Source organism: Scatophagus argus, chromosome 4 (genome assembly GCF_020382885.2).
Source record: "Scatophagus argus isolate fScaArg1 chromosome 4, fScaArg1.pri, whole genome shotgun sequence".
Taxonomy (NCBI): Eukaryota; Metazoa; Chordata; class Actinopteri; family Scatophagidae; genus Scatophagus; species Scatophagus argus.
The window spans coordinates 19479782-19504623 of NC_058496.1; the positions used below are offsets into that span (position 1 = coordinate 19479782).

Sequence of the window (24842 nt, forward strand, 5' to 3'; positions counted from 1 at the left end):
GCTGTACAGAGTTGCCTCTCGTTCTCCTGGTCTTAAATAATTCCCTGTAACCCATAAAACAGAACGAAGTCCAGTGTGTTCTTTAATGTGGTGATGAAGATAACCATAAAACACATGATGGCAGTCTTGGTAATGGAGGCTTGATGGTTAAAGACCAAGCACTCTGTAAGTTACACAAGAGGAAAGTCCTTATCTCTGCAAAATTCATGTCCACATGTGTGTGAGTTTCTGTTGATCATCATCTGAGCCTGCAGAACAGGGTAGCACAGTAAAGCTGTCTTCCCCCTGGGTACGGTAACCCTGGATGCACTGCTGCTGAGAGTTTAACAGGAGTCCAGATACCTTACTTTCTCCATAGCAATACTACCAGAGGGCAACAAGAGAGTTAGTGGGTGGAGGCGGAGAGACAGGGAGGATAAGGCCAAAGTTTGACTGGGTCACCATAACACTGCACCAGCAAACAAGCAGTGACTCAGTGTCCTGTTATACTGGAGGCAGAAACAGTCTCTATGGAACCAGGGTGAGTCTCACGCTCCACTGAGTAAACCAGAAAAGATGACAGTATAATTATTTTGTATTTGATATATCCGAATTAGGCATGTAGCTGCTCATTTCCATGCTGTTACTTTTTTTTTACACACAACTTTTCACACAACCCTTGGTTGTAAAATACACAATTGAAACAGACAACCTCTACTGATTCACTAGTTTACGACTACAGAAATGGGCCGATGTGAGGAGGTCAGCTGACTGTGCATTAACAGTACAATAGAGAAACATATGAATTAATGAGGTCTGGTTCAGCGCCAGGTAAAGGAAAATGCTGGAGCCAGTCGACAGCAGGCCCATTGTTCATCATACTGGGAGGGCAAGGTCACATCAGAGAGACCGGAGGCAGGAACACGCAAGTCTGAAATGATGAACAAGTCATCTGGCAGGAGTTTTGATAAATCTCTGAGAAAACACCCTTCAGTAGAAGCATCAAACTGAGTGTTCTCACATGTCAAGTCTGGATTCTTTGTCTCCATGCTAAATATTGAGATTGATCTACAGCCAGCAGTCGGTTAGCTTAGCTAGCATACAAACTGGAAACAGCTAGCCTGACACTGTCCTATGGTCCCATCATGTTAATTAGTGAACTTACTTGACAGGTTTTGTAACTTTTCGTCAGTCAGTTGTCTAACAGTAGTTGACTGTAGCATCATATTGAAAGAACAGACAGAAGGTATGTATCAGTTAGAGATGAGCGAGTAGGCCTACACCCTGTATCATCATCTATATCAACTTATTTATCTGTACCAGATACTCATTTCCAACAAGTAGGTCCACCAATCCTGCTGTAATTTTAGAAAAATAGTAGAGAGCTTAGAAAAGTGCTACTTTAAATAAGGGCCAAATTACAAGAAAGTAGTATGACTTCCTTGCACTTGCCACCACATCTCCACATCTCTCCAACCAAATTAGACACAAGGGAGCCATGAAAATGACTCATCCTGCTTTAAGAGGCGTGACAGGCAGACTGTTAGACTGCTGCCGAAACAGAGGAAAACATCACTTGCAAAGTAATTTACCATCATTAGACATTTATTAGACAACAGTGATACTCACTGACAGATTTGGAGTAGCTTTAAGAGACTCTTCCTGCATGATAATCACTGTTTCTATTTAGAACCAGCAGATTTAAAGCAAGTTATGTGATGTGTACATTTTTTAGAGCATACAAAAAAGAAAGAACAATATGTACCATACATTAATGCTGAATAATACATGTTAAACTAGACAGACAAAGAGGAAGTAGATCAGCTGGTGATTCAGGAAATTCTATGAGCTCAGTGAGGTTTGATAGTGCTTACGGTGGTAGCTTGGATGTGGAACTGAGAGCTCAACTAGTTTCAGCTTCAGGCTGGTTCAAACCAGTCTGTCTGTAAGAGAAATCAGCCCTCGGGATGAGCTGACTCGCCACTGTAATGTTGCTTATTCATATTCAAGGCAGATAATAGAAAAGCTAATATCAATGGAGGAGACAAAAAAAGCAAATCTCTTATCTGAGCCTCATGACCTCACGTGAAACGCACTGTAAAATATGTGACAACAACCAAGAGGAGAACGGCAGACGGGCATTGGAGTGCTGGCGAGAGACAAAGATTGAAACACAAAAATTAGGTCAACGCTGTCACTCAGTTTGTCCAGCATTAGGGAAGCAGCATGCACACTGCAACATTAATGGAGGGATACTGATGAGAATTTAGCACTTAAGTGCTGGTTGTAAGTGCGTGTTTTGCAGTGGAAAGAACAGCGGGGAAGGCATCATCCCCTCCTGCTCCAGTTTGGGCAGCAGCAGCACGTGGCGTAAATAATAGCCATGTGTATCAACTAATGCTGTCCAAGCTTTCATCTTCAAGCTGTCAACAACACTTCTCCAGCCAAGATCTTGGAGAAATACATAAAAAGTATCACTTTTTTGACACATGTATTATTATATTATTACATAAAAGAAAGGACTGGATACAAAGCAATCCAAGAATGGCTCAAGGACATGTCATAAATACACACACTTTCAAACACTGAGAAGCTAATTCTAAAGGAGGAGATGAAATGGTTTATACTAGAGCACAACAGAAGAAAGAAAAACAAAAAAGATGGATCTATCTGCGCGCAGCCTGTGTGGTGGTACAAATTTACAACATTATTACAATATCCCCAGGCAACTGAAAATGTTGTTATAAGAGAGTTTCATTTGTTGTATTTATTATTCTGCAATAGATCATCATGATGAGTGCGTTTTGACTTGCAAAATAGCTGCTACATTTAAGCTTCCATTAATTTTCCTTTGTTCCTTTGTTTGTACGGTTCCTGTTCATTTCTGTGGCTCTTCATTGCCGTGCAAACTGAATCTGGGATGACAGGCCCTCAGAGCATTACTTCACTAAATCCTAAGCTGTAAGGCAAAGTCCCTGCTTTTCATGTTATTTTCCGCTTAACTTCTTAAAGCAGAGCAGCTTTCATCAGTGGAGCAATGACTGATAACATGACCAATAATTATCAGGTCCCACCATCAGCATAGAGGCCACCTTATTCCAGATTAACTGACTAACTAAGTACTTTTACTCAAGTGCTGTACTTGAGAACAATTACAAGGTATCTGATCTATATTTCAACTTTTTACCACTTTTTACTTCACTACATTTTAGAGACATTTTTTTAAAAAAGTACGTTCATTTGTTAGCTTTGTTATAGTTTTTTATATATATATAGATAAATATAAAATAGCTTAAGTTGTAAGAACGAACTCATAGTTAATTACTACACTAATATAATATGCAGTATATTATTCTGAAATGACTTATTCTGCCTAAAGGGTGCTTGTACATTCAGTATTTTAAGTATATTTTGATACAAATACATTTGTACTTAAAGATATGATATGTATATGTATAATACAAGGTATAGTAATAATTCCCACATTAAAGTGTTTAAAAACAACATTAACTTTTGCTTTATATTTTGCTGAATTGTGTACTTGCATTATCCCAAATGGTGACAACAATGTTCAAACCCAGAGAAATCAGCAATTTTATTCAAGGACTATCACTATAACTTCAGAAGAGTCCAAGTTGGTGAATGTAACTAAACCTAATGCAAAGAAAACCTCAAAATATTACTTCGCCTGTGAGCATTCTGTCTGATTCCAGTCAGATAGATTTTCTCCTGCAATAGTGGTAAGTGAAGACAACAACTCCCATGACCCCACACTATATACAGCATGTCTTTTGTTTTCTTCTTTACTTTTTCCATTACTAGTACATAATGCATATGCGTATGTATGTGTGCGTGCGTGTGTATCTATCTATCTATCCATCTATGACATATGTTATTATTGTACTTTTTACAATACTACATTTAATTAACAGCTTAGTTACTAGTTTCTTTGATTTCTGCATGCGCACACACACAGGTGTTTACAGTTGTTGTGGCTGGTTGTTATGTAAAGGTATTCATGACTCCATGTATTATTTGAATTCGGTGTATCAATGTTAACAGTCTAATTATATCACACAAACAACAATGTATCACACCTATACAATGTGGGTTTTACTCTAAACAGCTTTTCATACTTTTACTTGTAACAGATCTTGTGCGTTTGTTTGAGAAACAGAAAAAGCAGTAGCGATGTAAGAATAAGATGATGAATCTGCACTGGACGATATTTATATGTTTCTGAGACGGGAGAGGAAAATGGGTTCATTATCAACAGTTTGGGTTCGTTTCTCCCTGGGATGAGATGCCAGGAGCTGGGATCTGCTCTGTACTGCATGTGCATGGTGTCAGGAGAAACTATTTCTGGAATTCTGTAGAATCAGATCTGTCCAGTTTGGATTTTAAGTTGTTCCACAACATGTGATGTGATATGGACACCAGCCTACAGGGAAATCAGACGAGATGTGGAGCAGACTACTGTGTCCCTGGCAGGACTCCATCATCCTCATCATTTACACTGTTGTGCTTTGCTTGTGTGCAATCAATACTGTTTTCCACAGTTTTCCACAGAGGCCAGGTCATACATGGCCAGCTGTCCTTCCACTGTCTGGATGTCCGGCAGCACCATCAGCCCTCAGCGTGGGCAGCTGGTTGTCAGGACGATTCTGTACACAAAAGTGAGTATTATTATTTATATATATTATTAATGTTTTGAGAAAATAGTCAAAAAAGTTGTTATCTCCAGTGTGAAATTATTTTCTGATCTGATATGACGTCTCCACATGACAGCAAATGACATGACGTTGCTCAGCAGCTCAGGTTCTCTGCAGCTGGGTGGTTATGAGAGGAAGAGGCTGCCTCCTGGTGGTGATGCGGTAAAGTGCAAGTGCACAATCATGAGAAGATTTAACCCATGGAAGCAGGATGATTCAGTTGTCTTAAGATATTAAAATAGTTATCAATCTCAGTTAAACCACGAACCCTCTATTATTCAAACTAGTATGAAATCTGCTGTAAAATATTATGGTCCTCTGTATCAAAGACAAAAAGTTCATAAGAACTAAGACGCAATTTTCACGATGATAAAACTGCAACAAGATGCCATTTATGACTATTTGGAAGAGGCTGGCTCCACTGCGATGGAAACCAGACTGGAATTTGTCATATTGTTTGAATAGAAGTAAAAGCTATATACAGACAAATAAAATAAACAATTCTAAAGTTATTAGTTTTAATAGAAGTTTTGCATGAAAACACTGATAATAGGAAACAATCAGTATTCAAAAATACATTAAATGTACTTTATGAATACATGCTCTCATTTCTAGCTGACATCACCTACTGAGCAAATATAGTAAATCTTAATGGCAACCAGATGCCAACAACATTAAACTCCAGCACTGCACACCAACAACTGACAGCTTACTGTGCCAGGCAGCTTCATTTGGAAATACGGTAAAGCAAAGCAAAGTAATTCTAGAATATTACTGAATATACAGAAGACCGAGTTTATATGTTTATATGAGTTGAAATAATTATTAATTCTTGAACAATAATTGAACATTAATAACTGAACAAATGAGGAGGGAAGGGAAAAACAAAGGAACTGCTATGCTTGTGCTACTGTAACATTGAGAATTTTCCCACTGTGGGACTAATGACAGCCTATCTTATCTTATCTTATCTTATCTTATCTTATCTTATCTTATCTTATCTTATCAATTAATGTACTTTAATGTTGCAGCTGGTATATGTGGAGCTAATTTTAATTACTCTATATTTTACAAGTATTGAGTAGCAGAAAAAGGAAATGTTCAAGAAAATTGCAAGTGCCTTAGAATTACAGTACTTGAGTAAATGTCCTGAGGTACTTTCCATCACTGCCACCTCATTATATCTGCAACTAAGACAACATGACTCCTCAAACATTAAGACCTTTTCATACCACAGACACTGGATTGCACTCACTGTTGTTGTACAGTCAATAAGACTCCCTGGTGTTCTTTAAGTCTAAAATATCTTGTCATTCTTCTGTCTCTTCTAAGAGTTTTTTAATCTGGGATTAAACAAAGTGTCTATAAAGCAGCTAAGTGGGAGTATTTATTTATTTTATAAAATCCAGTGTTTGGACCCCTTTAAGCACAGCATCGTTCTGTCCTGTGGTCAATCTTTACACAGTCTGGTCACACTGTTTTCTCCTGCTGTCAGCACTGACACTGGTCTGTAATTATCTACTGTATGTCCTATTGGCTCATCCTGTTTGGATAGTTTAGCAGCCCATAAATTCATCCTCCTCCCCATTACTGGCATCTTGGTTATTGACATCTGTAGCTTAGATCTTTTAGCTCATTCTTTTGTAATTGCCATTTTGCTCTATTTTTTTGTGTTCTAAAATCTTTTGAAAGTGTATCCTTGATTGAGCTTGGGTTTGGTCAGAAACCATCAAGAACCAAATATACCTATATACCTATATACCTATATACATTGCAGTTGCTGATGATTCCTTTTTCAGTAGTGCTGAGTCTTGACCTGGCAGTCGTCTTTGACACAGGTTAAACTTGAGGTTGTCAAAGTTTTTGCAGGTTTAAAACATAATATATTGAGCCTTAAACATACAGCACATATAAAAGTGACGCTACATCTTAACTGCCTGCAGGTGGCACACGTGTCTAAACTGCAGCAGTTACAGCTATGCAGATCTGATGCGTCACAATATGGTGAGTACAGCTTTAGAACAGCACAGCTGAAACTGTGACACTATGACTCGATGTTTGTGTTAAAGGAGAACACCTATTTTATACATCAAAATTCAGTTGTATAGAGGTTTTGGGGTGTACTGCTGCATATGTGAATAAAGTATTCTGCTGTGTGAATTCTGCTTGACATTTAAATTAGCCAAATTACACACATTAATCTACAGAATTTCACAACTTGGGTGAGCTCAGGCAACTATTTTAATTAAAAAGTATGTTCTAGACCTGCTCTAATTGGAAAGTGTCATGAGATAACTTTTGTTGTGAATTTGCGCTATATAAATAAACTGAATTGAATTAAGCTGAACTATGAGATGTTCCTAAAACAAAATGTTATTAAGAAATGAAAAAGAAAGAAATGATAAAGAAATTGTGTTGGCAATATGCTTTGAAAGTAAGTCTGTTGAGAAATGTGAGAGTGGGTAAGGACTCTCATTCTGGACATGGGTAGCAGATTTGTATCATATGCAGTGCATGTCACTTATTGTAAAACAGGAGTGTCCAAACCTTTTCCTTTAGTGGAACAAAACGGAAACTAAATGTTGGGCCTGCTTTGGGCCCTATGGCACAACATTGCACAATCACGAAATAATATCTTCACCTGTAAACGGCAGTGTAACATCTGCTTTCAAATGCTGATGCCTGAAAGGTGTGCCCACAGATTATGTTTGGGGTAAAAAGGTAAAATACCTCTACATTTGTTCTGATTGATTCAAAGTCTATGTGTAAAACTCAAGACCTGCAGGTCAAATCAGACATGGTACCTTATTTATTTAATGTAGCCTGCGAGAGTTTGCAAAGAATATAATTTGCTCAGTACCCTTCAATGCTGTGTTACAGAAGCATGGTATCTAACTACATGTCCCAGAATAGGATGATGTTGATTTTGGCTTGTTTACTAGCATAATAGATGCAAGTATAAAGCTACATTATCATATAGCCTTTTCCACCAGGGACACTCGAGCTGAGTGGCTGAAGTTGATATTCAGCTTCTTGCAAGTTCATCGGATACCAAATATTTTATTGTGCTCCTTGTTTCTGAGATGTTCAGTCTTTGGACACATGGCACTACTGATGTTCCTTGAATTGCTTTAAGTGCTCTAGAATAAGCAATAAAAATGCCAGGATGTTTATTTTAAGTAGACACACACAAGGAGCTCCTATGGATATGCACCATACAAACAAGATGAGCAGAATTATTATTAGTCATACAGCAGCAGCAAACATACTTCCCAAAACATACTGAAACAGATTGAAACTGGTGAAGAATGGCTCCTGAAGAGAATTTTTGGATAAGTCAGTACTCCCATGTGGACAAGGAGTAAATATAGTATGACAAGAAAAAACAATCCCCTTTAAGCAAAGTATGTAGTGCTAATTGGCGAATGTGAACATACTAACACACTAAGTAAAGATGATGAACATCAAAAACATTATACCTGTCACACATTTAAGCATTTAGCTCAAAGCAATGATCTGAAGTCCAGATAGCATGTGTAAGTTATACAATGGGGATCATCGTTGGCATTTTGTGACACTGAACTGAACGCAGTAACTTCAGCTGAACGCTATTGTACGACTGTGTTACTTGTCCCCCTTCAAGTTAATCTAAGAATCATTATCAGGTATGCTTTTCATTGTCTCATTGTCTTTTCTTTATTCCTTTTTTTTTTTCTTTTAACCAAGAATGCAAAACCAGAATAAAAGCAGAGATTCTGACTATGGGTCCAAATGCAGAGTGGTCATCACACTCACAGTGAGGCAATTGTTCAGTTAGGTCATGTCCTCCGTGAATGGAACATCACGAAATGACCAAACTGCACAAACCAAAGTCTGGTAACAGGATTTACATGAATGAAGAAGAGTCCTGTCTGACTTCAAACTAATCCAATCACCCTATGTTTACACTATGTATGACACAGCAGACTCTCATCAGATGGACAAGCAGTATTTATATCACTAAAAGATCATTTGTTCATCCAGTGAGTGTTCAGTGATTAAGTATTTTTCCTTTTCTGCCACTGAGTCATGAGGACCTTCGGTGCAATAAACTGTTTTACTCCCATCGAACTGCAAACATAAAGCATTTTTACTTCCTGTGTGCTCTCTACAAGGCAAAACTTCGAAGACAAGGACTGTTAAGATAAAAAGAAAATGTGTACAAACTAATTCTAAGTTGAATCAGTATTGTGTTACACCAAGAAATGCAAACCTGACCATTTATTTATATGGAACTGTTACACAATGTTACTTTAACTTTAACTATGCTCCACCTACTGAGCCCCACACTGATTTGTGTCCTGATTTGTCCCAGTCTGCTGCTGAGGGAGCATGCACATTGGCTTTATTGTCTCTTTTGACACTCTCTGTTGTGACTGCAAGCATGTGTTCAGTGGGTGAGGGACAGAGACGTGGGGGCAGGAGCATCCACAGTGCTATGGATGAAGCTCAGTTTTTGTGTCTTTATTTGGCAAACGTTGCTAAACTTTATGATGCGGTTACAAAAGTGTGACAAGTGATGTATGTGGAAATTACCATATGGCTTAAGTGACTGTGAGTCAGTCAGCCACAACACCGAATGTCTTTAACTGCTGATTTGTAACTTTTATATCAAAAAGGAAGAATCAGACAAAAAAAAAATCATCCAGCAAAAACGGTAGGAAATTTAATGTCAGAAAATCAATGATTTGTCTAATTTCCAGCTGATAAACTGAGGTATGTTATTGAACTTAATGTGGGAGACTGCAGGTTAAGCTTTGACCACAACACTGTCTGCAGTATTTTTCCTGCATTCCTTGCGAGAAGCAGGGACGTGTTCAGACTAAGTGTGAACGTGCTGCAACTTTGCTGTCAATGAGGAAGTGGCTGTGACAGGTCCAGGAGGGCCGGCGAAGGTGTGGCCTCACTTGAACAGCCGCACAGTATGCAGGTAGACAGCATAAAGCCTGATCAGAGCACCGATATGCTCTGTTACAGTGACTGTCTGCACTTGGACAATGATGCCAACACTCCTATTGTGGATCCTCATCCTAAATGCCTCACTCAAGCCCTCAGGTAAGTCACTGGATACTGTTACCTCCACTCAGCACAGTGGCTAATTAATAACTAAAGCCTGGCTTTATCTAAAGCACATTAACTTGTGGGTGTCTGCTCCAGGGCATAAGGTACAAAGAGTTCTAAAAAAACTGACCAAGTATATTATATTGTGAATAAAATGAATATTTATGGTCTTTAAAGACTTTAAACAATTGATACATATGTTATTTCTATCAGTTTAAAGATAATGGGACTGAGACTGACCCCAGACAGTTTACCATGTGTACATGAGTGAAAATGAAGCAGTTTGATGAAGTGTAAAGTACACTGGACCTAATGAGTTGGCTTGTGTGCAGCACATGATCAGAAAGGAAATGCCTCTTGTAATTTAGCTGCTGTTGTTGTACTGGGAAACCACTCCCTAACGTCTAATAATGGTTCATGAGCCAAGTAAACTGAGTGGACATTACACTGCTGATGATGTGACAACATAGTCACCACCCCTTCAGTGCGTACCTGGCTGACAGGTAAACATGACTCAGAGTGACTTAGTGAGTTCCTCTGCAAGCAGATTTCGCTGGCTGGGACATACTGTTTTTGGGTAAAATGTTTCCTCACACTGATGAGACATCATCCAATAAAGATGTGGTGGAAGACGTCCGCAAATTCAGAGAGAACATTTCCAAGTTTCGAAATGAGGAACTGATGAAATCTAAACAGCACTTGTGTTGTCTTTCCTTCAGTCTTATTAAGGCAAGTAAGACAGAGTTTGACTTTTCTACAAAGTGTGAAGAATGGAATTGCAACTAAGAGATCTAATTGACTGGTTCCATTTCACAATGATGACAAAATAACACTCTTAAAGAAAACATAACTCAAACAACTAACCAGACAACCTGTCACAAGTAGCGGAGGTTTGTTTCAGAAGTGTGGGGGTCACAAAGAAAAAAGAAATTATGTAGACATATTCTATTAATCTACAATCTCTTTTCTGCATGTTTTTGGGTGTGAAGATTGCATACTTACAACGTATTTTTAGATACAGTTACATTTAAGTCAGTCTGGTACCGAAGAAATTTTGCTAAAATTGTTCATTGCATTTTTCCATATTAATGAGAGCATAACTAAAAATGACTGTATAATTAACGCACTAACCCTAGTTCAAAACATGTTGTTTCCCCTGATAGAAATGTATTTGTATCTCCACCAAAAGGAGCTGCGTACTTTTCTGCCTTATCTTTTTTTTTTTTATTCATGTTGTATTCAAGCGTCTAATCTGAGATAATGACTTGAGGTAATAAGACAGAATCATTTTTTCTTCAATCTGAGAAACATGATATGGAGGTGGGAGAAATTTTCCAGCCCTAATTTGGGGTGCAGTTATTTGTTTCATACAATCCAAACAACTTTAACCAACAAGGTGAAGCAGAGTATGTTGCCCAACAGACGAAATCCAGGGAGAGAAAAACTCTTATCACCACACCTCTGCCGTGTGGTCTGTGGTGATAGGACAGTAAGAGAGGAACAAAGAGATTTTATTTAGAAAATCAACCCAAAACTTTAAAAGTGACAGGGGCAGGCAGAGCATTTTGAAAAGTGAGTGGGCACACAAGGCTCACAAAGCCTTCTGTGTTCCTGCTGATAAGTTATCATCTGATCCCTTCACTGATAATTGGTTGCCATGACAGGCCTTCAGGTGTGTTGATACTCTATACACTTAATATTAAGGTGTGATGGGTTTGGTAAACAGAGCCAGCAGAAGATCCTGTAATTATTCTACAGGTTGGTTGCCCAAGTGTTTGAACTGCACCAGAAACCCCAGAGGGCATGCAGGCAATTCAGCAAGAATTTTGCAAATCGTTACCCTGATCTTTCCTGCTAACCTGTGATATGAGTGAGTTATCCCACAAGTAGCTTTCATTTAAAGGATTTTTAAAAAACAAACAAAAAACAATTAAAACAGAGGCTATCTTTGAGAATGCAACAAGTGTCATTGTTTTTCTGCCTTTCATGCATAAGCTGTAGGCTACAGCAGAGTTTCTCGGCTTTAAGTTCAGTGACTATATGGGGTCATTCAGTATGCAGACTGGGTCTGTAAAGCATGACACAAAGAGCAATCGGTGTCAAAGAAAGAAAAAGTCTTGTTAGTTTTAAAAAGGCAGGCAGGGGAGAAAATCAGGAGATGAAGTATCACTGGCAAAAAAATGAAAAGAAAAAAATCTGATAAAGGGCAGACAAGGAAATCAAAAACAGGGAAAAGATTGTTGCCATTTTGTTACAACTGCAGAGATCCTGGCTGGCTGTTCCCCCTGCGTCTAGTCTTTGAGCTAAGCTTTGTTGCATGCATAGGGATGGTATCTCACCTAAATATGCAGTTCTGCTTGACCAGACACATGTGATCCAATTTACACAGGTGTCATTCAGGAACATTCAGATGTTTTGGGGGTACAATGTCTGTGTCCACTAAAAAGCAAACCACATAGGGAGAAGGCTGGGCATGTAAATGTGTGTTTTGGTATACGTGGGAGCCCACTGTTTGCTTCCCATTCCTGAGTCAATGTTGGTTGCTTTTAATTCTTTACAGCATTTTTCAAAATTTTATTACGTGGTGCAGTGGTTAGCACTGTCGCCTCATAGCAAGAGGGTCTCAGGTTCGAATCCCGGTCTGGGTCCTTCTATGTGGAGTTTGCATGTTCTCCCTGTGCCTGCATGGGTTTTCTCCGGGTACTCCGGCTTCCTCCCACAATACCAAAAACATGCACATTAGGTTAATTGGCTACTCTAAATTGCCCCTAGGTGTGAGTGTGAGAGTGTGTGGTTGTCTGTCTTTGTGTGTTGGCCCTGCGATTGACTGGCGACCAGTCCAGGGTGAACCCCGCCTCTCGCCCGTAGTCAGCTGGGATAGGCTCCAGCTCCCCCGCGACCCTGACGGATAAGCGGTATAGAAAATGGATGGATGGTTCTTTCATCAACAAGCACAGTTATTTTCTATACTTTTTTTCAACCCAAACTATGATTGGAAGACAACGCTGAACAATGCATTTTTTATTTAGTCTTAGACAAGCATGGCACATGTTTAAGTTGATTCTTAAAAAAACACACCTTTAAATAACTATTGTTATATACCCAACAGCAACAACTGAGCATATTATTTCTTTTGGCGAGGTAATATGATGCACATTATGTTTCCACAGAAAGCCATGGTCATGGTCATGAGTTTGAAGACGTTAAGGACTATGAGGTGGTTCGACCCATCAGACTTCACACAGTTAGAAAAAGACATACGGAGGTACATTTTTATGTTTTTGACATTATGATTGTGATGTTAGTTCTGGTAGACTTGAAATCAGAATGAGTCACTTAAAGCACAATTTCACATTTTTCTTTCCTGCAGAATCTCAGGCCAGAGACCATTAAGTATGCGATGAGGGTGGGAGGAAGACACATTGAAATGCAACTAGAAAAAAATAAGTAAGTTCTTATCTCCCTAAAGGCATTTCTCTTTGAAATATCAGACACAAACACAAACACTAAATGTTAATTTAACAAACTTTCATAGTAATTCAGTATTAAAGAGTTTCTAAAATACTGATGACTTGTTTAAGATTAGCAGTCAACATTGTCCCTCAGAAGAGACATGAGTACATCCACTGTTTCCAGTTCATCATCAGTGAACACTTCAGACAAAGCAGATTTTATAGAAGTTAGAACTTGAGTCAGTGCTTAGTATTTTGGTGCAACTTCTTGATTTTACTCACATTTTCCTTTTTACAAGCTGTTTCAGTTCCAGAAAGAAGAGCACTTGCTATGTTTTCCCACATTCCAAAGCTGTGGGAAATGTATTACATTATAAACATGATGAGACATAATATGGCATGACACCCATTTATTTGTATATCTTCTCAGTGAATTACTCACCAAAGACTACACTGAGACGTACTACAAAGAAGATGGGACTCGAGTCACCACAACTCCAAATGACATCGTAAGTGATTTGTAGGCGAGTTTCAGTTCCTGATACAGAGGATATGACTTACCTCAAATTACATACAGCTGTGTTTTCTAAGCCATTTTTGTGATGGTTTAAAAAGACTAAAGTCCATTACACTCTTTGACTGTTCAACAAACCTATCAGAGTAAATGAGGGGCAAAAATATTCCAATGTTTATTTTTATTTGATAACCCAATCCTCATGTCTTCACCAGGATCACTGCTACTATCATGGGAGGATTGTGAATGACAGCCAATCATCTGTTAGCATCAGCACTTGTGATGGACTCAGGTGATCTCCTCAAACCATTGTTACTTTCATTAAAATGTCCTTAAATCATCCAGAAACATGTCACTCCCATCTCACTGAAATGCTTACTTAATGTACAGTAGTTTTTAGGAGTGTTTTTAGGATTAAGCTAACAGAGTTCTTGGTATTATTTTATTTTTCCATAAGCAGAAGCAACTTGTAAACACAAAACTAAACACTGGTGTTCTTATCATTTACTACTTTGATTTTACAGATTTGTAAGCAAACAGTAGTCATTTTGCACATTTAGCAAATACTCATGTTTCCACCTGTTAAATGAGAGCCCAGTATTCATTCACCTTTTAGCCCTGTTTTGGTTTCCTCCAACTCCTAAGTTGATTTAGCTTCTAAATGCTCCCCTGTTGTCACCAGCTGGTCACTTTGTTGTAACTGTCATGGTCATTTTGAGGTGGGCAGCATAACTCTGTCAAAGCTTTTGAGCTCAAAATATTTTGTAGCTGCTAATTAAAGGGATGATAGTCAGTCTGTCTTTCTGATCACTAGCTTAACTAGTAAATTGATTTATTTTTCAAAAGCAATGTCCATGGAACCAAAAGATTAACTGGCACAATTTTGCTTTAGGGGTTACTTCAGAACATCTGCCCAGAAGTACCTGATTGAGCCCCTGTCTAATGGCGATGAGGGGGATCATGCAGTGATGACTTTGAATGAAACAAACTTCACGAGTGCAGTATGTGGCGTCACCAACACGAGCTGGAGTACTGACTTTGAGCCCCCAACAAGCCGCAGCCGCTCCAGATTTGGGGTAACACTACTGCTGTCATGACACCCTGCTTCTTTTAGGGTTTTCAGACTGATGTGACATTACATTAAAAAAAATCCCAACATCGTTCAGTCCAGTGATTGTATGAATTTTAAAGAGGACAAAAAAAAGGAGTCTTGATCTGCTTTTTGTCTTGCAGGGTAAATCTATCGTCCAGCAACAGAAATACATTGAGCTGTTCCTTGTTGCTGATAACCGTGAGGTAAGAAAAACATATTATGGTGTTGTACATTTTGGTGAGTTACATGACCAGACTTGTCCTACTGACGTTGTTAACTGTCACCTGTGTGATACAGAAAACAGAACAACTTTGGGGCTATTGAAGCCAGTTCTAAATGGTATATTGTTTGGTTATTTTGGTAAAAGTCAGATCATTTTAAATCATGTGCATAGTTTACAATTAATCAACTCTTAAATAAAAACATGAAGTGACTTTGCTCTAACATGACGTCATGTTGTTTCAGTATGTAAAGATGAAGCAAAATCAGATAGAGCTGAGGAAGAGGATATTTGAAATTGTCAACTTTGTCAACATGGTGAGTCTTCCTTTTTTTATTTATGGGAAAATTTCAAGGCCATTTGAGTGTTGTGACCATATTCATTCTCTAGATTAGATTGTATCTGATTCATTACACTTCAGTCATATAGTTCCCTTTCTTGTAATGTCTGTATTCGCAGCAGTAGCCTTAAAAGTGTCCATATAATTTAGTCCTCTTTGCAGCTTAGATGTTCTCACGGTTTGTTTCTGGTTTCCTTGCAGGCATACAAGCCCCTTAAGACATTCATTGCTCTGGTGGGGTTGGAGATCTGGTCCAGCGGTGACTTGATCTCTGTGACTCCCCCTGCTGGGGCCAACCTTGATGCTTTCATGAAATATAGAAACTCTGAGCTGGTGAAAAGGCAAAAGCATGACAACGCACATCTCATCAGGTGTGAACCTTCTTGAGTTAGTTATTCATTCAAAATTAACCATCAAATGGACTAAAATCTATCTCAGCTTATATTTCTTGTGATATAGGAGAAGGTTTCAAGATCTGGTTTTTATTTTGAAATTGCAGAATGACGTTTTGTTTCACAAGTTTATCCACTTTGGTACATCAGTACCAATGTAATTGCTGTACACTGGAAGTTTCCACATCATGCTTGTGTAACTTGCAGGATGTGGAAGATTTGATGTCACAATAAAGTTTGTATGTTTTAAATTAAAATCTCACAGGGGAACAAGCCATTCTGGTTTTGTCAGATTCATTCATCTGGTTTTAAGTATCAGTTCAAGGCAGTATTGTTGGTGCTTAAACACTGCCCTGTATCAGTCCAGTTGTGAGGAGGAAGTGTGTGAGGTATGCTCTGGTAAGCTGAGTAAACATAAATGTTACAGTTGATTTACCAGAACTGCAGTCTAAATTGTTCAAAATGAGTTGGTGCCACAGGAAACACTCCTACCCACAACAACAAAACCTTTTGGCTAAGGCTTGGCTTGTACCAAATTGACCTTAATATTTGGTTATGGTTAATAGTAAATTTACCATAACCAAACTATGGCTTTGTGAAATTGGAATCAAAACAGAACAAACAACCAAGATGTCAGTGAATCGAGTGAAGATTTCAAATCATGAATATCTGTGTTTAGAGTATAAATATAGAGCTAGATGGATGGATGAACGGCACAGAGATGGTTTTGTCACAGTTTATGCATGTGTTTCTCATATTGTCAATCCATGTCTTTCAGTGGCATTGATTTTGAAGGTGCAACAGTGGGACTGGCTTTCATTGGGACTCTTTGCTCAGATCACTCTGTTGGAGTAGTACAGGTGAGGTTTTCCTGTGGGACAGAAAGAAAGTAAAGCTGGTGTTCAAAGAAAATTAAAACCACAATACCCATGACCATAATGCGATCTAATTGCATGTGTATTTGTATGGATATATGCATGCTCATGTGTTTAACCATTTAGAGACACATGGAGGCCAACTTGTTAAAAAATGAGGAAACAATCGGTGATGCATTTTTAGTTGACTCAGTTTATCTATTTCTTTAATAAAGAGGAAGTCTGACTTAAAGTTATTATCTCATTCTCAGTAGTGCAAGTCTAGGGAATGTTGGGTTCTCTGTATTACAATTTAATTAAAGAGTTTGGTCTAGACCTGCTCTAATTGGAAAGTGTCATGAAATAACTTTTGTTGTGAATTGGCACTACATAAATAAATTGAACTGAAATTGAAGTCTAGACTGTGGGAAAAGAGAACTTCTTCTTCATTGTGTCCAAAAAGCCACAAAAACTGCAGTGAGGAAATAAACATGAAGAGGAAACAGGAAAGACACATATTTTTATCATAAGTTAGCAGGCAGAACTTCTTGCATGTTTGCTTTAAATGAGTGTAAAATGCAGATAAATGCAGTTCCACTCATATAGCTGGGTTTTTTGTCATCTCTCAGGATCACAACGACAGGGCCATTGCAGTAGGAGCGACACTAGCTCATGAGATGGGCCATAACCTGGGCATGAACCACGATGACTCGAGCGCCTGTGCTTGTTCTGGGGATAGCTGCATCATGGCTGCAGCACTCAGGTGAGAATAGTTTTTAAAAAAAAAAAAAAGGTCAAGAGTTGTTATACAATCTTAAATGTACAAGTTGGACTGATACCAATTAGTTGGTATATGGGGACACTTACTGGCCATTTATTGAGTTGCTTGATAATCTTTAATAAACATTAACGTTACGTAACGTAAACATACACATTTCTGACAATTTTTTGCAAAGTAGTAGATTGAGTGGGGGAAGTGACCCCTGAAGGCTACATGTTTGAAAATGTTTAAATAATTTAGGGTGTGGAGCTTCATCTGTGCTTGAGGCTAGACGCTGTTAGCATTACTTAGTCAAATCTCAAACTGAACCACTTGTGATAGATGAGCATTTTGGTAAAATAGGCATCAGTATACAGTAGAGCATGTCGCAATAGAGAAACTGTTGTGACTGGGAGGATTTGTTGAAAGGCTAAATGATAACGAAGCAGGCAAGATGTCAGTGGATTAAAACATTTTTTCAAATGTAACATTGAAGTTAACAAGAAAAACATGTTTATTTCCTCAGCTGGAATGTCCCTCGCACTTTCAGTAGCTGTAGCTACAGCAACTATGAGAAATACCTGACAGACCGCAACCCCAGCTGCCTGCTGGATAAACCAGACTACAACAGTGTGGTGGCTCCTTCAGTCTGTGGGAATGGGTTCTTGGAGAAAGGAGAGGAGTGTGACTGTGGCACAGTGGAGGTAAGTGAACCTAACAAAGGCTCACTTAAGATTCGACTTTGCGATACTGATTTCTCAGAGGAAGAGTACGGTATCTCAGTGTCGGGAATGACAAACATATACAGTGGAAGGTCATATCAAATAAGGCGGTTATTAAAAGTAGAGGAAGTTGGAAATTGTCATTGAATTTAGTCAGCTTGCATGATCTTGACAACCAATAACAACATGAGTGACATATAGTCTACTCATGAAAGTAGCAGATTTTATTTATTTTATATTTTTTTAAAAACAGCACTGTTATGCAGTTTTTTTTACTCTGTAGCCACACACTTTCTGTTTATCTAGGTGAGCCTTTCTCTTCACAAACCACTGTTCTCCTTTATGGTATCTTATTAATTGTAAAAGGAGTTTATAGATCACAGCTACACTGTGTTAGCTCACATTAATTTATGAGCTTTCATTCACTTTTGAGAAGAAGACAGGAATAAATGTGTTGCTTCATGTCAAACAGTCCAATTATCTCAAGACCTTTGGGCAAGAAAGAGAGAGTCAAGATCAGGCAAAGAAAGAAAACCAGAGTGACTCAGATAACAATAGCCTGGAGGCAAATACTGTGTCTGACCTGGGCTTACACAGTAAAGTTTGAAAATCAGCACTGGGAATATATTTCACTCAGTATGTTTTCACAGCATTTCATGCGACTAGATCTGTGATATCCTTGCATATGTTGTCTATTTTCTAACATAATTTTGGTTGGGACATTGAGTAGTGTCTCTCAGAGCCTGTAAGTCCTGGCTCACAAACACATGTTTTCATTAGGCTTCTGTTCAGCTGATCTTAGCCAGGCGCTTTATCTTGTGCAGGCCAGTTAATGATAAGAAGATAATTAACTGGCCTGCACAAGATAATAACTAGTTTTTATAGTGTACAGCAGTGAAATATCTTTCGTATTTTTGTACTACTACTACTTCAGTATGTCCAGTACGTTTACAGTGTAAATAACAGAGTACACCTGAATTATCTTGTCAGAATAATTGTGTTATTCTGAGAAGTTGTGGTTATTTATTTCCCTGTATATACAAGTCAGACTATCTTAGAATGACAGGACTGTTTTTCATTGTATGCAGGTATAATTAATAACAATTTAGCTGAAGTGAATTGAACTAGTGCAGTGACTGTTCAACATGTGCCTGTTCAGAATGCGTCGACCGCCACTGTCGCCAAGTGCTTGCTCAAGGGGAATGTTGGGCTTTCTGTATTACAGTTTAATTAAAGAGATTGGTCCAGACCTGCTCTAATTGGAAAGTGTCATGAGATAACTTTTGTTGTGAATTGGCGCTATATAAATAAACTGAATTGAAACTGAAGTTCATTGGACAAACAGCTGTTGAGAAAATCAAAGGACATACATACACAGTCAGATGACAAAGTTAGATGCTTCCTCTGACAAGCATGCAGAGCTGTGTTCAGACCTGTTTTGTCTCTGCTGGTATGCTCAAACCACCAAATGAGGATGCGCTTCATCAAAAACAGATTTACAGGTTGATACAAAAACACTGCTGAGAGGAAGTTTAAAACAACATAATAAAGACAAGAATAAGCATTAGGGTTAACAGTCTGAGTTCAGAATTCAGAATCAGAATCAGAATCAGAATTCTTTATTTGTCACATGTGGATGTGCATCCACAGTGAAATGAAAAAACAACACTCCTTTTTACAACTGTGCAAAAATAATAAAAATACAATTGACATGAGAAAAAGATAAAAAGTTAAAAAAAATAGAATAGAATAGAATAGAATAAAAAATAAAAAATATAAAATATAAAGATAGAGATCTAACCTCAGTGGCAGAGGGAATGTAAATATACATAAATATACATATCGTATACATAGTATGCAAGTATGCATGTGTGTGTATGGGGGGGTGAGTTAAGTGGGGGAAAGAGAGTTCAGTGTCCTGATGGCCTGGGGGAAGAAACTCTTCCTCAGTCTTTCAGTTTTGGCCATGCGGGACCGGAGACGTTTCCCCGATGGCAGCCACTGAAAGAGTCTATTGTGCGGGTGGTTTGTGTCTTTTAAAATCCTCTGTGCACTGGATGTACACCTGCTGGCATACACCTCTTGCATGGAGGGCAATGCTGTCCTGGTAGTCCGTTCAGCACAGCGGATCACTCAGTTCTATGTTGTCCTTACAGGAGTGCACCAACCCCTGCTGCAACGCCACCACCTGCACTCTGAAGGCGGGCTCACAGTGCTCAGAGGGCGACTGCTGTGAAAACTGTAAGGTGAGTAAATGTCAGTAAATGTTGAGTTCTTTCCATGATATCTTCCTACATTGGGTTTTGTTATGCAGTTATTCAATACGCTACAGTCCTCTGGTGGATATTTAGGGTACTACAAGGATTTGAATTAGCTCCACAAATAGCTCTCAGGTAAATGCTGCCATCTAGAATTTTTTACCCACGGCTCAGAAATGTATTTTGTATGTGCAGAAGCAGTTTTCACATTCATGGAACTTCTTTTGTGGGAAATATATTAGACACAAATTAAGTGACTTTGTATATGTTAAACAAAATATGGAGAGGATTATCCCTTTTTTTGTTTTTTATTTATTTAGTTGTTTTTCTGTTTCTGTTTTTTGTTTTTTTTTACCAAGTACCAATACAAGTACGATCACTATAAGAACAGTTAAATTAATGATATAAAAGTGAAATACCTGTCCACTGCTGAGTGTCGAGATCGTCAGGGTGCCCATATATAACACACCTCTGTTTGATGAGAGACTGCACATCTTGCTGGAGTCTTGACACAGTCTGCTTTACTTTTGTCAACATCGCTTATCCAAAAATATCTCCATGATGTGTCATTGTGTTCACAACTTGTTTCTGCTACTCCTATATGGACAAAACAAAATATGGTCATTTCAAAAGGATTTTCTCAAAAACGATGTCATACAATGACATAATGTGTATATTGGTCTCAATAGCTCTGTTAACTGGGTTAAATAAAATGGTGATTAAAACTCTATAACCCCAAACTATACACAAAACAAGGCTGGGCACTTTTACAGTTCTGTCTGACATGATAAGTTATCTGGAACATGCTGTGACTCCCACCTCCACACAGATCCTGCCTCGGTCCAGGGAGTGCCGCAGGAAGCAGGATGAGTGTGATTTGGAAGAGTACTGTGATGGGAAGAGTGCCACCTGTCCTGAGGATGTCTTTGCTGTTAACGGAATCCCATGTGACGGAGGACAGGGATACTGCTACAATGGCCAGTGTCCAAAAAGGCCAAACCAGTGTGTCAGGATGTATGGATCAAGTGAGTGTCCATGTTATTTTTCTTGGTATGTTTTGTGCCATTTTATGTTACACTACTTTCTTAAGGAAAAGAGATAATATTTGGATAACCACCCTGCTGTCTAAAAAGACTCTCAATGCATATGAAAGGCTAAGTTCTAACGTTAACTTCTCCCATCATCAGGTGCTATACAGGCCCGTCAGTACTGCTATGACCAGAACACCAGAGGAACCTACTACGCCTTCTGCAAGCGTCCCTCAAATAACCAGTACATCCCTTGTCAGCCACAGTGAGTGTCAGCAAGGAGTGGACCTTTACTAGTTCCTCAATAGTTTTATATGCATCAGAGTGTCTGCGTTCGGGCAAATGTACTGTGTTCGGACAAACTCGAAGCTTTGTTTTTGTAGATAAGCTGGAAGACTGGCTCTGAAGTAAATGTGAACACATATGTTGACCTTCTCTTTCTTTGCAGGGATGTGCTTTGTGGGAAGCTCTTCTGCCACAATGGTCAAGACAACCCAAACTATGGCCGCATGGTCAGGTTCAATGACTGCAAGGCAGCTTTCTTTGACGATTACACCAAAGATTATGGCCAGGTGGACACTGGGACTAAATGTGGTGATGGAAAGGTAGTTAGCTGTTGGCCTCTGTAAAGCTTTCTGCAAATGTGTTCATGATTACACATATTATATCAATCAACATCCACCTGTGTAAATGTTGCAGGACTGCATCTGCCTACACTGAGTATCAAAGTAAGCAAAGTGTTTGTTGACTTTTTTAAGGTGTGCAGCCAGAATGAGTGTGTGAATCTTGAGACAGCTTACAGAAATACAAACTGTTCAGCAAAATGCCCAGGCCACGCAGTAAGTACACGTCAACGCTGCTCAGAGTTTAATTTATTGTTTGCTTATTTAAATATTAAAGGGACACCTCACCCCAAAATCCAAAATCCAAAGTCCAAAATCACTCTATTTATCCATCTAGATTGTTTTGGTGTAAGCTGCTGAGTGTTTGAGATATCAGCTGTAGAGATGTCTAGCTTGAATATCGGAACTAGATGGAAATTTGCATCTGCTGCTCAAAGTGCCACAAAATACATTTGAAAAACTCAAAAGCAATACCTATCTGGTGTTATACATGAGGAATTCTGAACTTGTTTTACCCTTAAGATAAAAACACATGTTAAATATATATTTATATCAGAAATAGAGAGCACAAGAGCAGAGCTGTTCAATCTGGCTGTTAAATATAAGAAGTCTGGCAAATCCATACACCCATCCATTTTCACCAGGGGTGAGAGGTGGGCAAGAGTCAACCAAAGGACCAAAACACAAAGACAGACAAGCACACAGTCACACCTAGGGTCAATGTAGAGCTGCCAGTTAACCTAATGTTCATGGTTTTGGGACTGTGGGAGGAAGCCGTAGAAAACCCACAGGGAGAACGTGCAAACTCTGCACATTGTGATGGAACATATAACGGGATGCTGTTAAACAAAACATCTGACAACGTCACATGATAATCATGCAATTTCTTTGTGTTCTTCAGATCTGCAATCACAGGAGCGAGTGTCAGTGTGAGCCTGGTTGGGTGCCTCCTGACTGCACTTCAACGGATCAAGCTTTCAGTTCAGTCCAGCTTTCTACTGGTAAGACCTAGGCACAGTTGTTCATTAACCCATACAGTATCAACATATGCATACAACTAAAACTGAAATTTCCTCACTGATCTTGCACTGCTGCAACCCAGCTGACATCTTTTCCATTTCTGCAGGGGCAACTGTGGGCATCGTGTTGGCAGTTTTGCTGCTGGTTTTAGGTATTGTTGCTGGTGTGATCGGGTTCATCTGGAAAAAACGACAAAGCCCTTTGTAAGTCACTATCACCCTGCTGCAGGTTTTGGTGTGGCTTTGTTGCTGTAAAGTCATCTTTTCAAGCTCTGACAGATTAAATCTGTCTTTATTTAACAGTCCATACACCCAAAGGAAGCAGGAACCAGTGGGCCAAACCAATTTCAACCTCAACAGAGGGCCAGCTCCTAATCAGCCCATGCCAGTGCCACAGGTAAAGAGTTGGTATGAACAGTATTGCAGGTGCTGATTTGAGATACACATCTATTCTGTGCATTTCCTAACAATACTTAAAATTTTAGGTTGGAAGACCAAAGCCCAAAGGACCTCCACCCCCACCGCCTCCAGCAGGGAACAGACCTAAACCCTCAGCCCACAGTTACACAGCTGCACGTCAGGTAACTACAATTCTGCTAGGTGTCAGAACATAGTCCAGGGCTGAAAAACACAGATAAAATCGTAAGTGTGGTATTTCTCCTTTTGACAAAATCTCCAATCTGCTCTGATTACAAGACTGTGTCTAAAATGTGTAACATCCCAAATTAGAAATTCAAAACACTATCATATCTGCATGCTAAATTTTAAACAACAAGCATCGGCTGATTAGCTTAGAATAGCATAAAGCTTTAGGGGGAAAACGCCAGGCTGATACAAGATATAATGGGTTAATTAGTGAGCTTTAGAGGAAGGCATATTTGTTATCTTTGGACAAAGCCAGGCCAGCAGTTTCTTTGCATCATTACACTAAGCAAGAAAACAAGTAAAACGAAGACGTCAGACTACCTTTTACATTTATCAGTAAATGCATGTCTTTTTGGTTTGTCCTCCAGGCTCTGAGGCCAGTGCCTCCACCAAAGGTCTGATGTCACACAGTGCCACCTTTCAGCAAACCTGAGGAGACAAGAGGCTAGTCCAGAGAAGCAGAGAAGCTTTTTAGTACACCCGTTCTGTCACGACTGTTCCCTCTACAGTTTCTTTTTCTTTTGGTTTTTTACTGCAGTGCTGTCAGAAGCACAATGGAGTGTGTGTACCAGCTGGGAAAAAACTGGATTCAAAAACTGGTACTATCATGCCATGCATGGTGGAACTGTTATTACAGGGATGAACTTGTTGTTTTTTAAGGCACTTTTTTATACTATAGAGTTAGGGTGCAACTAGAATTAGCTCCGGCCCTGAATGTGAGCCATATCATTTTATACATGTTGCATTATGTCTCAGTAATGGCACATAATGTTGCACAAACGTGGATTTTATTGTCAAACAGTATTTAGAAACTACAATATTTTAGTATTTTAGGTTGTACATATCCTATATATCCAAATATAGCCTATAAATGTCTTTGATTAACTGAACTTAACTTAACCAAATGTGATGGTCTGAAATTACTGGTGAATTGTAGTGCAATATAAGAGAAATACTCATTAAAATATATTAGATTAAAATGAACTTGATAACTTGGACTGCATGTATCCTACCATTCAGCAGGTTTGCAATATGCTATTTTCAGTTAAATTTCTTGCAATTCCTTCATTAAAAATGCCATCAAATGAGAGAATGTTAAAAGATGAATAGCTTAATGTCAGTGATTTGTAG

At 38.8% G+C, this 24842-nt stretch overlaps 1 protein-coding gene and 1 long non-coding RNA gene across 2 annotated transcripts in view; both read left to right on the forward strand.

Annotated features, from left to right (window-relative positions):
* The first annotated feature begins 443 nt into the window (after nucleotides 1-443).
* The window catches only part of LOC124057782, a 1110263-nt gene continuing 1085864 nt past the window's right edge, over nucleotides 444-24842 (forward strand). Inside the window, exons 1-2 of the long non-coding RNA XR_006843162.1 lie at nucleotides 444-520; nucleotides 4539-4655. This is a non-coding gene — a long non-coding RNA (uncharacterized LOC124057782). The remainder of the gene's footprint in view (nucleotides 521-4538; nucleotides 4656-24842) is intronic.
* On the forward strand, nucleotides 9599-24572 carry adam28 (ADAM metallopeptidase domain 28). Its single transcript, XM_046386248.1, has 22 exons — nucleotides 9599-9785; nucleotides 12962-13056; nucleotides 13162-13238; nucleotides 13674-13752; nucleotides 13973-14049; nucleotides 14650-14833; nucleotides 14991-15053; nucleotides 15316-15387; nucleotides 15612-15781; nucleotides 16581-16662; nucleotides 17286-17419; nucleotides 17943-18120; nucleotides 20295-20384; nucleotides 21226-21421; nucleotides 21584-21689; nucleotides 21873-22029; nucleotides 22183-22263; nucleotides 22949-23048; nucleotides 23174-23270; nucleotides 23370-23463; nucleotides 23552-23647; nucleotides 24080-24572. Exons 1-22 carry the CDS (start codon nucleotides 9728-9730, stop codon nucleotides 24110-24112), a joined length of 2319 nt encoding a protein of 772 aa, XP_046242204.1. The 5' UTR covers nucleotides 9599-9727; the 3' UTR covers nucleotides 24113-24572.

What these genes read in the sequence shown, in the direction of transcription:
- adam28 (XM_046386248.1), top strand. Translation starts at nt 9,728, where the DNA reads ATGATGCCAACACTCCTATTGTGGATCCTCATCCTAAATGCCTCACTC. An exon ending in CCACAACTCCAAATGACATC is followed by an intron (nt 13,753 to 13,972) that starts GTAAGTGATTTG and finishes TGTCTTCACCAG; the next exon opens with GATCACTGCTACTATCATGG. An exon ending in ATCATGGCTGCAGCACTCAG is followed by an intron (nt 17,420 to 17,942) that starts GTGAGAATAGTT and finishes TTATTTCCTCAG; the next exon opens with CTGGAATGTCCCTCGCACTT.